The sequence below is a fragment of the Orycteropus afer genome, unplaced genomic scaffold, assembly GCF_000298275.1.
Source record: "Orycteropus afer afer isolate SDZICR_OR568_19922 unplaced genomic scaffold, OryAfe1.0 scaffold00355, whole genome shotgun sequence".
NCBI classification, from domain to species: domain Eukaryota; kingdom Metazoa; phylum Chordata; class Mammalia; order Tubulidentata; family Orycteropodidae; genus Orycteropus; species Orycteropus afer.
Genome location: NW_006921942.1, coordinates 628,917 through 642,891, shown reverse-complemented (window position 1 = coordinate 642,891; position 13,975 = coordinate 628,917). Strand labels below are relative to the sequence as shown.

The window sequence follows — 13,975 nt, the reverse complement described above, 5'->3', positions numbered from 1 at the left end:
AACCTTCCTTCCAAGGAGTGGCTGGTGGGTTTGAACCGCCAGCCGTCTGGTTAGCAGGCAAGTGTCTTAGCCACTATGCTACCAGAGCTCCCAGATTTTATGTTAGGTGTTCTTTTTAGAATATAGCAAGAAATCCCTACAATTTAATCTATTCTAGAAATTCATTTTGAGGTTTTTGTTTGTTTGACAACTCTGCCAGGACTCAAACTCAAGAAATTAGTTTTGTGTGCCAGGCATTATATTAATTTCTGGGTACAAAGTATGAAAAATAAATAAACAAGGTCCCTGCTCTTGCAAGAAGCAAACATGCAAATAAGTGATTGTTTCAATTCATCATTGAATCAAATTCCAACTCATAGTGATCCTATGGGACAGAGCAAGATTTCCTAGGCTATAATCTTTACAGGAGCAGATCATCAGGTCTTTTCTCATGTGGAGCTACTGGAAGCTTAGAACCACCAATCCTTCAGTTAGCAGGGGAGCTCCTAATCATTGCGCCACCAGGGCTTCAAACAATTAATTAGGCACGTTTATGTACAAATGATCCTGGAGTACACTGGTGAAAAGAACTACCTAATTCTGCCTGTTAAAATCAGAGAAAGCTTCTACAAGACAGTAATATTTGAGCCAGGTCTTAAAGGACGAATAGACAGATGAGAAGAGGAGAACCCTGGTATTCATCAGGCAGATATGTAGAAGATGGACACTAAGGTGAAGGGAGGCAAGAAGAATGAGGCTGGCAATGTGGTAACTAGCAGGTCCAGATTCTAAAAGGCTCTATATGCCAGGTTAGTGAGTCTGAACTTTATCTTACCTTTGGGGCAAGAAACTATTGAAGGACTTTAGGAATGAAATTACTAACAAGATAATTATTTATACTTTAGAAAGAATACAAAAATGGGTCATAGGTGAAGACAGAAGGCAAGAGAGATTAATAAAAAGGCTGCTGCAATTAGAGGAGCATTACTAAGGCAGTGATGGTAAGAAAAACTATACATATGTACAAAGTGTCAAAAGGACACAAACTAATAAGAGTGAATCTATCTGGTGAAATCAGGAAAACTTCACAGAGGAAGTAGCATTTACACTAAGTCCTAAAAAAGCAAATTTTACCATACCAACAAAAATGAAGGAAAGGAGTAGAATAGCACAAGAAAAGGGAAAGACACAAGAATGCTAGATGATCCTGGAGAATTTGTTAAAGTAGTAGTTCTTTCCTTTTACCAGCTCCCACTGTAGTTGCTCAGATTTTTATCAATTGCTTGTTGTTGTTGTTGTTGTTATGTGCCGTCGAGTCAGCCCCGACTCATAGCGACCCCTCCTTGGGTTTCCGAGGCAGTATCACTACGGAAGTAGGATTGCCCAACCTTCCTTCCGAGGAGTGGCTGGTGGGTTTGAACCGCCAGCCTTCTGGTTAGCAGTCAGGTGCTTTAGCCATTATGCTACCAAAAGGTTAACATGCTTGGCTGCTAACCAAAAGGCTGAAGGTTTGAGCCACTCAGCAGTGCCTTGGAAGAAAGGTCTGGCAATCTACTTTCAAAAAATCAGTCCTTGAAAACCCCAGGAGCACAGTTCTACTCTGACAGACATGGGGTCACCATGAATCAGAGTCAATTTGATGGCAACTAGTTTTTACATCCTTTTGAAGATAAGTCAGTCAGTATATACTAAAAGCCTAATACATGTCGTAGACCTCTAAGAATCAAATGAATATCATGATCTATCCTTCCCAAAATAATGCACTTGGAAACTTACATGCAAAATTTTAACCACAATAAAGTGTCCAGGATCATAATTTGGTCCATCGCCTTCAAATAAAGAACCCCTGAATAGGAGGAGTAAGGGGAGGTAGGAGTTAAAGGATAGTCTAGGTGGGAACTGAAAAGCAAGCAGAGGTCTAGGTTGTAAAGACTTTCTATTCCAATGCTAAAAAGTCTAAATAACCCAAAAGATAATTTTAGGCAGCATCGTTTTTTGTTTCTTTTTAAAACAAGAGATTGTTATTTAGTCCTCACAACAGTGTATTTACATAGAGAGCAATAAGTACTATTATTATTCCCTTTGCAAATGAGAAAATTAAGGTTTAAAGAAAATAACATGCCCAAGTCACATACACACACACACACACACACAACCACCAAACCCACTGCCATCTGCCACCGAGTCAATTCCAACTCATTCTGACTTCTCTGACCCTAAAGGACAGAAAAGAACTGCCTCATAGGGTTTCTGAGGCTGTAAATCTTTACTAAAGCAGACTGCCTCATCTTTCTCCCGTGGAGCAGCTGGTAAGTTTGGATCTTCGACCTTTCAGTTAGCAACCCAATGCTTTACCCACAGAGCCACCAGACTTCTCAAAGTCACACAGCTAATTTAAGTGGTGGAGCCATTATCGTCTACCTGAATCAGAGCCCTTGTCAATCACACATCTAGGAAAAACTGAAATACATGTAGTACTTAATTATTTAACACAATTCTATAAAGTCAGTCTAGAACCTAAAAATGTCCCATATAAATATGGTTTACTCATAAAATTATTTTGTTCGGTATTCTCAACATATAATTAGTCACCCTATGATTTCAAGGTTGTTAATGGTGTTTACTTTCAAAGTCTTCAAATTGTGTCTTAGAAATAGAGCTATCACTTGTAAAATGAGGAATTTTGGTTTCCAAAATGGAATAAAAACTTGAGAAGACAACATCTATTTTTCAGCAAAACAAAGAAAGATTTTTTTTTCTGGAGTTAATCTTATTCATATTACCTGGCCAATAATGTTTTCAGAAAAGAAATTGAGAGGGAAAAAAAAAACCATATCCCATAGTCACTGAATACAACCTGATCTGATATTCTTAGTACCATTATTTTTGGAGTTTTGTTTTATCCTCCTCACAAACTTTTGAAAATACACCAAGGAAACAAGCTTCCCTACCCTTTCGTATGGCAGTATATTTCTCTTTAACCACAATAAAGTGTCCAGGATCATAATTTGGTCCATAGCCTTCAAGTAGAGAACCCCTGAATAGGAGGAGTAAGGGGAGATAGGAGTTAAAGGATAGCCTAGGTGGGAACTGAAAAGCAAGCAGAGGTCTAGGTTGTAAAGACTTTCTATTCCAATGCTGAAAAGTCTAAATAACCCAAAAGACTTTTAGGCTGCATCGCTTTTTGTTTCTTTTTAAAACAAAGATTGTGTTATTTAGTCCTCACAACAATGTATTCACATAGAGAGCAATAAGTACTATTATTATTCCCAATTCCCAAGATAAAGCCATTTCTTTTAAATGCTATAAGACATGGAGAGAATATAGTCCAGGAGAGATCTAAGTGGTACAGTCTAAGTCTCCAAAACAACATTTCTAAACTAAACACCTGACAAAAATACGTTGTGGTAGTTAAGCATCCCAGAGAGCACTGATCAGTCCTTTATCATAATGTAATGCTTATTACCTATCCTTAGAGAATACATGCTCCTAGAGGACAGGAACTCAGAAGGAAGGTTGGGCAATCTTCTTCGTAGTGATACTGCCTTGGAAACCCAAGGACGGGTCACTATGAGTTGGATCCAACTCGATGGCAGTGGGTTTTTTTTTAGTTTAGAGAACAGGAAAGGAACCTTGGTTACTCAATGGTTAAACGCTTGGCTGCAAACAAAAAGGCAGGTAGTTGGAACCAACCACACCTGGTGATCTGATTCTGTAAAGATTCCAAAAAACCAAACTCACTACCATCGAGTAGATTTCAGCTCACAGCGACCCCCTTTGGGTTTCTGAAGCGGTAAATCTTTAAGGAAGTAGATTGCCCGTCTTCCTTCCACAGAATGGCTGGTGGGTTTGAACTGCCAGTCTTCTGGTTAGCAGTGAAATACCTTAGGCACCATGCCACCAGACTCCTTTCTGTAAAGGTTACAGCCTAGGAAACTGTATGGGATAGTTCTCTGCCCTACAACATCACTTGAATTGGAATGGACTTGATGGCACACTGAAGTGTAGTAAATTACTTAGTGTGGCTTTTCTACCCATAAGTCTTTGTAAACTCCAAGGTGGGATTTTGTATGAGCAACTGAGCAGCCCCTGATTGCTGAAGCTATCCACCTGGGTTATTTCTGTTGGGAGTGGCACAATACAATGTTCTGGGAGGTGCCCACTCTCTCTCACGTGCTTAGAGTTCTGATGCTGTGATTGGCTAGTTTGACCACCCTTCCGGGCTCAAAGGAGGCCTCCTGGAGGCAGAACGCTCTCTGACTGCTGGTTGAGGAAGACGTGCTGCCGAAAGAGACACGCGCCCCTGAAAGAGACAGGCGTTGCTGGGAAAGAGACACAAGAGACACGCATTGCTGAGTGAGACACCGAGGGACCAGTGCTGCTGGGAAAGAGACTGTGAGAGACTATTGGCCGAGGGACGGTGGGCTGGAAGAGAGACTGAGCATTTTTCTTGAACTTGAGTTGTAGCTTGGTGCTTCCTTAATAAACCCCATAATCTGTGAGTTCTGTGTGGCCACTGCAGTGAATTATCGAACCCAGGAGAGAGGTGGTGGGTGCCTTGGGAGGAACGGTTGGAGAAAGGACTGGAGGGAGGCAACATGTCTGGCCTGGCAGTAATAGGCCTTGGGTTACTGCTGGTAATCCTGCCTTCCCCTTGTAGGGTTAGAGGAGGTCAGAACATGTGGCCTCCTTGTCGTTTTTGCACACACAAAAACAACCAGGGAGCAAGAATCTTGTCTTCATATATCCAGACTTAGTACAATGTCAGGCACACAATCAGTGTTTCTCAAGTGAATAAAATAAATCTTATTCTACCTTTCAAATGTGAAACAAAGAGCTATTCAGGAAAATTAATTGATGATGAAATTTTTCCTGTTTCTTCAGAAAGTTTATTTTCTTTTTGTCTTGTAAGTAAGGATACACAGGGAAAATGTAACAAAAATATGGTGACAAATATTATGAAGAATTGAATATAAACTTTCTATTTGAATAAAGCAAAGTAAGTAAAGAAAGTTCAAAAAACAAGATATTGCTTCACAGTCACAGATAACAGGGCGAGTCCTATCCCCTCATTCTTTAGCTGAGAAAGTGATTTATTTGCCCAAGGTTTCTACTAATAAGTCCTAAGAGTCAAAATTAGGACCCAACTAACCCTAATCCAATGTGCTTTCTATTACAACATATGTCACAGGAACATTTTTATTATTTTATTTATTAGTTCAAAAAAGGTTTTCTGGAAAATTTTTAGGCAACTAAAAATCTTCATTTTAAAAAAAAACAAATTTACAAAATGCTTTCTTTTCAAAATTCTTCTGGGTCCTCACATTTCTAAGTGTCATCAAGATTCAAGACTTTAAAACATTTAGTTAAAATAAAATCAGTGCTGCAAGCACAAGGCATAAAGCCAAGCACATACACGTGGGATCCTCTGACAAGCTTCAATCTGACTGGCTACATTAATTCTAGTTATCTTTCCAGGGAAACAAATCAAGCTTCAAAACCCACAATTCTTTTCCTTCACCCATCACTACTCCTTGTTCAATTAGCTCCTCCTTCTCCCACAGCCAAGGTGCTCTGGTGGTGTAGTGGTTAAGACATTTGGCTGCTAACCTAAAGGTCAGCAGTTTACATCCACAAGCCACTCTGCAGAACAAAGATGGAGCAGTCTGCTTCTGTTAAGATTTACAGCCTTGGAAGCCCAATGGAGGTCACTATGAGTTGGAATCAACTTGATGGCAGTGAGTTTGGCTTGGTTTTTCTACCATAGCATTCTGTGTCCCTTCTCATCTCTTACCCTCGGCACTAGAGTGTCCTTTCCACACCCCAGACCTCCAACCCACTGCCATCGAACTGATTCAGAGTCATAGCAATCTGATTATAAGGCAGAGCAGAACTGCCCCAGAGGGTTTCCTAAGCTGTAAATCTTTACAGAATCAGATTGCTCCAACTTTCTCTTGTGGAGCTGCTGGTGAGTTCAAACCACTGACCGTTTGGTTAGCAAGAGAGCACTTAACCATTGTGCTACCAGGGTGCTCAACCAGAGTTCCCCAAGACCCATTTTCACCCCTTCAGTTATAAAATATATTACCTGACCACCATTTCAGAGTGGCCCCTCTCACTTCTTTCCAAGCACATACTACAATCTTTAATTAAGTTTCTAACTTCTTTTTTACTGGTTGTCTTTTCCCCTAGGATTTTCCATGAGGGCTCTTTCCTTCACCACTGCATCTACAATACCTCCTTTATTATCATTACCAAAACTGCACTGGAAATACTATCATTTCTACCACCTCCTGTCAACTACAAGCTCATCAAGGCTAAGTGTCATGTCTCGGCCATGTTTTGCAAGCACTTGGTAAAGTGCCTGGCATCACTCTCTGGAGTCAGTAAAAGTTTGTAGAATAAAATGAGTATACTAAGTACAAATGATATTTACAAGTAAAGAAGCAGAGAACAATTACATTTTAACGTTTAATCATACAGAGAAATGCTGCAGGTCATAGACATAAAAACTGGAGTGATAAAGTAGAAGAAAGTTCAGAAAGGACAAAACTACATTCAAACAGAAGAGGTGATTCTGGCTCAGCAGAAAGGAAAAAGCAAACATGATAAAGGGGAACCCAAAGTCGACTTTTGATTCTGTTCCAGTCCACCAGAGCAAACTGCTGCCCCAAAATTAAAACTCTGGACCACCACAATTTATTCAGCACACACAACCACTCATTAAGAGTCTAAATATCAACATATAGGATTACTCTGCATTCTCTGAAGATACACCACACAAGGTGCAAAGGGATGGATGGGTCTGAAACTCGATATAACAAACAACAAAAGTAGAAGTAATACGGCAAAGCCTTATATGTGTAAGTAACTTGAAAATAATAAGAAAAATCTCCTAATAAGCATGGAGACCTACACTAAACATAATCATAAATATGTAATCATAAGTTAGAATCCATTATTGCACAGAATTGACCATAATAACTGCCAAAAAGGCCACTCTTCACCTATCCTTCCCGACCCTAGTACAAGGTTTACCACCAGCTTAATTCTTTATAGCACAATCCTCAAAGTAATGTCCAAGAAGCGAAAGTGCGGCTTAAACGCCAAAAAGCAAACCAACAACGAACAAGCAAAAACCCACCAACCAACGGGTTCCGCAATCCCTAATCAGAAAGCCTTAGACGCCTTTCAAAGGCAACTGTCATTACCTTTTACGGCCCAGAATACACTGACTAAAGATAAGTCTCTGGCAACACCACCACACTCCAGATTATTCAGAAAAACTCGAGTTTTCTAGTTCGGAGATCTGCACTCTACTTAAAAAAGGATCTCTCTCCCGGCAGGAACAAGCAATCAATTCCTCAGGGGGCAGTGGCGCTCCAACCACCCGGCTGAGACACAGGCAACGGTTGCAGGGCACGGCCCTTTCAGGGAACCGCCAGTGGGTCCAGGCTCTCAGCCTGGCCCAGTGCAACCCTTCCAGGCAGTGGCCAAAGTCGGGCAGTAACGGAGGGGGGCCTGTGGTCTGGCTTCCAAGCTGGGCCTTCCCGGCTCGGGGGCGCGGCAAGACACCGAGGTGGCGCCTTTCAGTCCGGCCCTGCTGCCGCAATGGATCTGGAGCCTCTTTCCCTGGGCTCCCCTCCCCGCTGCCCTCAACCAGTCAGTCAGCACCTCACCTGGCAGAAGCTCCGGCAGTAGTTCAAAGATGAGACCTCCGAAACCTCCTGCTCCCTCAGCTCCGTCTCCAACTGCCATAGACACGGTCGCAGTCCCGGGGCTCCCAACGCTGGAGATGCGGGGCGATGACCCCGAGCCATGGGCTCAGTCTCGGCTCCGTCTCCAGCTCCGGCTGCCGCCGAAGCCTCAGCCCCGGCCCCGGCCCCGGCGGCACCGTCTCCCTTTCCGTCCGCCATCTTCCCACGGCCCAGCAGCGCGTAGGCAACCAAACCACGTGACTCAGCCCTGACCCCGCCCCCGGTCGCCCGCGCGCGGTGACGCACTCCCTAGCGACGCCGGCGCCTGCCGGATTCCGTCACTGGGACCCGGAGTGCTACTCCTCTCGGCGGACTCCCGGACCCCTCAAGCGACGCCCTGGCACCAGCCAGCCTGGCAACAAGTGGCTTCTACACTCCTCGATCCTTCCAGTTCCTTTGGAGTAATGGGGTCACCGAGTGGAAAGTGCATATAGACATATGAGAAGGAGGATGACGCTTGAGCTACGATCTGAAGAACGAAAGGAAGGTAGCACTGAGAGGAGCTTATAAAAAAGCACCCCAGGTAGAAGGAAAATAAGAAGCCAAGTTTTTGAGGGTGTAATGAAGATTAGCTCCTTGGGAATTTACTTGATTTATGATAGAGGTGGCATTACAAGTCACTAGGGAAAAGGTGAACTCTCAATAAATGGCGGCGCTGAGACATTTTTTCCAAGAGGGGGAAAAAGAAAATTAGATTGCTACCTCAAACCATAGCCAAAAGTAAATCAATGGACAGATTAAAGACTTCAAAACATTTTCAGGAAATGCAGACTTTATCGTATCAAAATAGGGGAGAATTTCTTAGATAAAATAAAGAAGCATAAACCAGGAGCAAAATATTGTTAGATTTAACTTCATTAAAATTTGTTGTAAGTTTTTTTTTAAAAAAAAAAATGACTCAAAGACTGAGATAATCGTCATACATATAACTATCAAAGGATCAGTATCCAAAAAAGCTCGCAAAAGCAAAAAAAAAAAAAGGCAAACAATAGAAAATCTAATGGAAATGTAGATGAAAGATATAAACAGGCAGTCCACCAGGAAAAGAAACCTGAATGGCCAATAAACCCATGGAAATATATTTAACCTCATTATTATGAGTGGAAGGAGCTCTGGTAGCATAGTGCCTAAGGCACTTGACTGCTAACCAGAAGGCTGGAGGTTCAAACCCACTAGCCACTCCTCTCGGAAGGAAGGTTGGGCAATCTATTTCTGTAGTGATACTGCCTCAGAAGCCCAAGGAGGGGATGCTATGAGTCAGGTCCGACTTGATAGCACATAACAACAACATTATGAGTAGAAATCGACTCAAGGGCAGTGAGTTTGGTTTTTTTAATACCTGCCAAAAGGAGCTTGGATGGTGTAGTGGATAAACATTTAGCTGCTAATTAGGTTAGCAGTTCAAACTGCCTCCCCCCCCCCCCCAGCTGCTCTGTGGGAGAAAGATGAGGCAATCTATTTCCATAAAGTTTTACAGCCTTTGAAACACAATGGGGGAGGGGCTGCTATGAGACAGAATTGAGTTGATAGCAGTGGGTTTAGTTTTGTTTTACCATGTGTTAGAAATAGGAAAACACTTTTGGTAAAAGTGTAGTTGGTACATAGAGGAATTTGTAATATTTTATAAAATGCACATGTGCATTCAGTAATTAATAATAGTTGAGGTTCATCAATATTTGATATGTGCCAACAACTGTCTTAAATTCTTTATGTATTTTAACTCACTCAATTCTATTATCAGTATCATGAAATGTTACTATTAATTCTTCTAATTGTACAATTAAGGAAACTTAAGGGACAGAAAGTTGAGTTTAAGTAACTTGCTCCAGAATCTGACCTCTTAACCACTGTGTTATAATACTCATTGCAGCTCTATTTGTAATGATAAAATATTGGAAACAACCTAAATGTTCAACACTAGGGGAATGGATAAATAGGTAATGGTATATTCATACACAGCCAGTAAATTAGTTAATTAAAAACTTCACATCTCTAGTTAGATAAATGTGGGAAACAATACATGATAAAAAGCAGATTTCAATGGATAATATATTGTTCCATACTATAACAAATGCTTAAGTAATAAAATTATTAAAACAAAGAACTGCAAAGGAATGATACACATCACCTTTACAATGGCAGTTCCCTGGGGAAAGAGGAAGGAGGAGATGTAAGAAGGAAGAACCTGTGGCCACATTTGAATTTTTTTTAAATCTGAAGCAAATATTCATTCAGTCAATCATACCAGGTGCATTGAGCATCTGTTATGTGCTGAGCACTTTTGCAAGTGATAGCAGTTCAAAGGAGAACATATAGTTTACATTTTAATGGACAAATATGAACAAATATTGATATGTTTGATCTGGATAATAGGCTCTTGGTTGTTTGTAATATTCTCTGTATTTTTTTGTCTATTTGCAATACAAAGAATTAGATTAAAAAGGAAGAAGAGAAAGAAAGATCAGTGTATCTGGAGCATGGTGCAAGAGAGGGAAAGTGGTAGGAGACAGGATTGGAGAAGACAAGGACAGATCTTGTATGACCTTACAGGCCAAGTTAAGCAGTGAGGATTTAACTTGTGATGGGTAACAATTGAACACTTTAAGTTGAGGGACTGACACTTTCTGATTTATGCTTTTAAAAGATCACTCTTGCTGCTGTGTGCAGAATACATGGTAGGAGGCAAGAATGAAAGCCAGGAAGCTATTGCAGTAGTCCAGATGATAAAGAGAACATGTTCAGGACACATTTTGGAAGTAGAACCTGCAGGCTGATGGTATTGGTTGTGGAGAGTGAGAGAAAGGGAGGAATCTGAAATTGCTACATGGATTTTGTTTTTGAATGGATGGCAATGATTCTTACTGAGAAAATGAAAACTTAGGTAAGAACAGATTGGGGAGACAGAAAGGGAGAACAAGAGTTTTGTTTGGGGCAGATTAAGTTTGATTTTCCCATGAGATATCCAAATGGAGATGCCAGAGAGACACCTAAATATATGATTGTGCAGTTCCAGAGGGGCAGGTCTAGAAATCTAGAGCCATCAGTTGTAATGTCCCTTGTTACTAAACAAAGGAAAACAAAAGTCTCCCTTGGCTCTGTAACATCTTCCAGCTTATGTCCCACTTTGCTCCCTTTTATAGACAAAATGTTCTAAAGAGCTATACAAATCCTGTTTCCACTTATTTCCTCTGTTCTCTCTTGAACCCTTTTCAATCAAGCTTTCATCCCCAGTCAGACTCTCTGAAACCACTGACTTCCACTTTTGCTGCATCTGCTGGTGAATTTTCAGTCCTTGCTTATTCAGTCTCTTGGCAGTATTTGGTTGCTCTTTCCCCAACAAAAAAACATTTGACTTCACTGGATTCCCAAGTTTCCATATCCTTGGTTTTGTTGCAAAAAACCAAACTCCAAACTCACTGCCTTTGAATTAGTTCTGACTCATAGTGACCCCTCCTTGGATTTCTGAGGCAGTATCTCTATGAAAGTAGATTGCTCATTCTTCCTTCCAAGGAGTAGCTGGTGGGTTTGAATTGCCAGCCTTCTGGTTAGCAGTTAAATGCCTTAGGCACTAGGCAGAGTGTCCCAACACTCTGAGGGAAAGATAAGCTTTTTATACAGAAAAATGGGGAAAGGAATACCTGACCCACAATCATGGGGGCTTGGGATTACATATACACCTACTCCTCGCTTATTGACTGTCTTATTACCTGACATTTCACATTTACGACAATAGTAAAAAATCTACTATCCAATTATTTTGCACATTAATGATGGACATCTGGCACTAAGGTGCAATGTGAAAGTAATGCTGGCTGTGATGGCTAAGGTTATGCATCAGTTAGGCTGGTAATGATACTCAGTGGTTTGGCAGTTATGTAATGATATAATGCTATAGTTACCTACCGTTTTGTGATCTGATGTGATCATCCTCCATTTTCACATGCCAATTTTTGCATAATGATCTGGTCTTTGGAACCTAATCATATCAGTAAGTGAGACATGAGTTTAAAATAGCAAGTTAAAATGTTATAAGGTTAGGTAATCTATTTTCTAACATAAACTGCCTGGAGCTAACCTAGCAGGTAAGTTTCTAAAGTATCACATATACATTCTTTCTGGGACATACTGTACAACCATTCTCCTAAGACCATCTTGATAAATATTTCCTGACAAACGTTTATTCATAAATCACTTTCTTGTCCCCTCCATTGTTTGCTGAAGGTAGTTATAAGAAGTTATATGTCATAAGGCTCTAAATCACAGGCTGTATTGTTAGGATAGCAGAAAGGAGGATGTACGGCAAGCTAAAATTTAATTCTGAAAATGGAGCTTTGATTCAGACCTAGGTCAGTCATTTTCAATCATGTCAAGCTCTTTAGTCTTAGAATGTCCTCACATAGTTTCTTTTCTCCTTCTCCCTTCTCTTTCTGATTTCTAAATGCCCTGGGCACAGTCCTTCAACCTCTTTCTTACTACACTCACTGTTACATTCATCCATTTATACACTCATGTGTCTTTAAATACCATTTATATACTCATGATCATTGGCACCACACTTGGCCCAGGCAAGGGGGACTCTGTTCTGGGTCTCGCACTTTAGAGGCCCACGCAAATCCCAAAAGCACCTCGCACCTCAAAATTGGAGATCCTGCATAGAGTGGGAGAAAACTGTGGAACAAAACTCAAAAGCATGAAAAAGACAAGGATTACTGGTTTAATAGAGACTGGTGACACCCCCAAAACTATAGCCCCTGGTCACCCCTCAGGCCTGTAATTGAACTCACTCCCATGGCTTACCCCAGCCAAACAATAGGCCTATGAGGTGAACAATTACACCAGGTAGGTATGCTCCTTAAAACAATCAACCATGGAAAATCAGAGGGGAAAGCATTTGCTCAAGGAGACAGTTCAGTGGGCAGGACTGCGTAGGAAAGAAGGACACAGGGAAAAGTTAACCACAAAGAAGATGTGGGAAGAGAGCTCTTACATTGTGGGGATTGCAATCAGTGTCACAAAACAAAATGTGTATGAACTGTTGAATGAAAAATGAATTTACTCTCTAAACTTGCACCAAAATAACAATTAAAAAAATATTTTTGTTAAAAGAAAAAACAACCCACTGCCTTAGTTCTCTAGTGCTGTTGCAACAAACACAACAAGTGGATGGCTGTAACAAACAAAAATTTGTTCTCACAATTTAGGAGGCTACAAGTCCAAGTTCAGAGTGCTGGCTCTGGAGGCTGCATGGAGGCCCCTCAACCTTGTGTTTCAGCTCTGCCTTCCAGGCCCACTGGAGCAAACTGGAGGCCTCTCCTACCTCGTGCAACTGCAGTCTGCTGAGACTGATGAATTCCAGATCAGCAGATAAAATGGAACGATCCCAAGATTGGCAGACAACACAGCAGGCTACTGGTTCAAGCCCAGGAACAAACCCAAGATTGGCAGGCAACATGGCAGGCCACTGATTCAAGTCCAGGAACTGGAGAGGAAGATTCAGTCAAATGCAGGATTCAGATGTCCCAAAAATCTAAAGACCTTTCTCAAAGCTTCTCCATATGTACTGGAAGTAGGCCACAAAGGTAGCTCCCCTTCAACTGATAAATTGCACACAGCACATTCTGCCATGGAGGTGATTACAATCTCACCTATAACTACATCCAGCTGCAAAACCATGGCCCAGTCAAGTTAACACACAACCTTAACTACCACCCCCACCCCCATGACAACCATATACAGTACAGTTATACTATCTAAGAATGTATGGACACTTATGTCATTTGGGATCTAGCACTCAATGCAAAATGCAGCTCTAAGTATCTGCTTTCATAACTATCACCATTTAAACCCCAGGAAAATTACTGGGAATAATTTTATTTTCATAAAAATATTTAACAAGACTTAATTAAACTTTTTGAAATTTTCATTTTAATTTCCAGCATTATTGACTTTGGTTTTTTTTTTTTTTTGGTTTTATATCATTGTGGCTTAAATGGTTGATATTTTTGTATTTTGCCTTTTAATTCTAGTAAATAATTTGCATATTGACAAAAATAATGTTGAAAACATAAAAATTTTAATATATTTTACATTTACTAATTTTATGAGTATAAAGATGTATTCTGAATTCAAATAAATTTTATTTTTAATCATATTTATCTCGTTACTGTCAATAGACACAAACTATAAAAATAATTTGTGGTTTTTCCTAGAACTATACAGTTTCTCAAGGAAAATTTAGG

At 40.7% G+C, this 13,975-nt stretch overlaps 1 protein-coding gene across 1 annotated transcript in view; it reads right to left on the bottom strand.

The window, feature by feature from the left end:
• RLF (RLF zinc finger) overlaps window positions 1-7,895 on the bottom strand; it is a 170,916-nt gene extending 163,021 nt beyond the window's left edge. The window contains exon 1 of the mRNA XM_007952692.2: window positions 7,659-7,895. Coding sequence (XP_007950883.1) covers window positions 7,659-7,895 — 237 coding nt within the window. The remainder of the gene's footprint in view (window positions 1-7,658) is intronic.
• Between the last annotated feature and the right edge of the window lie 6,080 nt (window positions 7,896-13,975).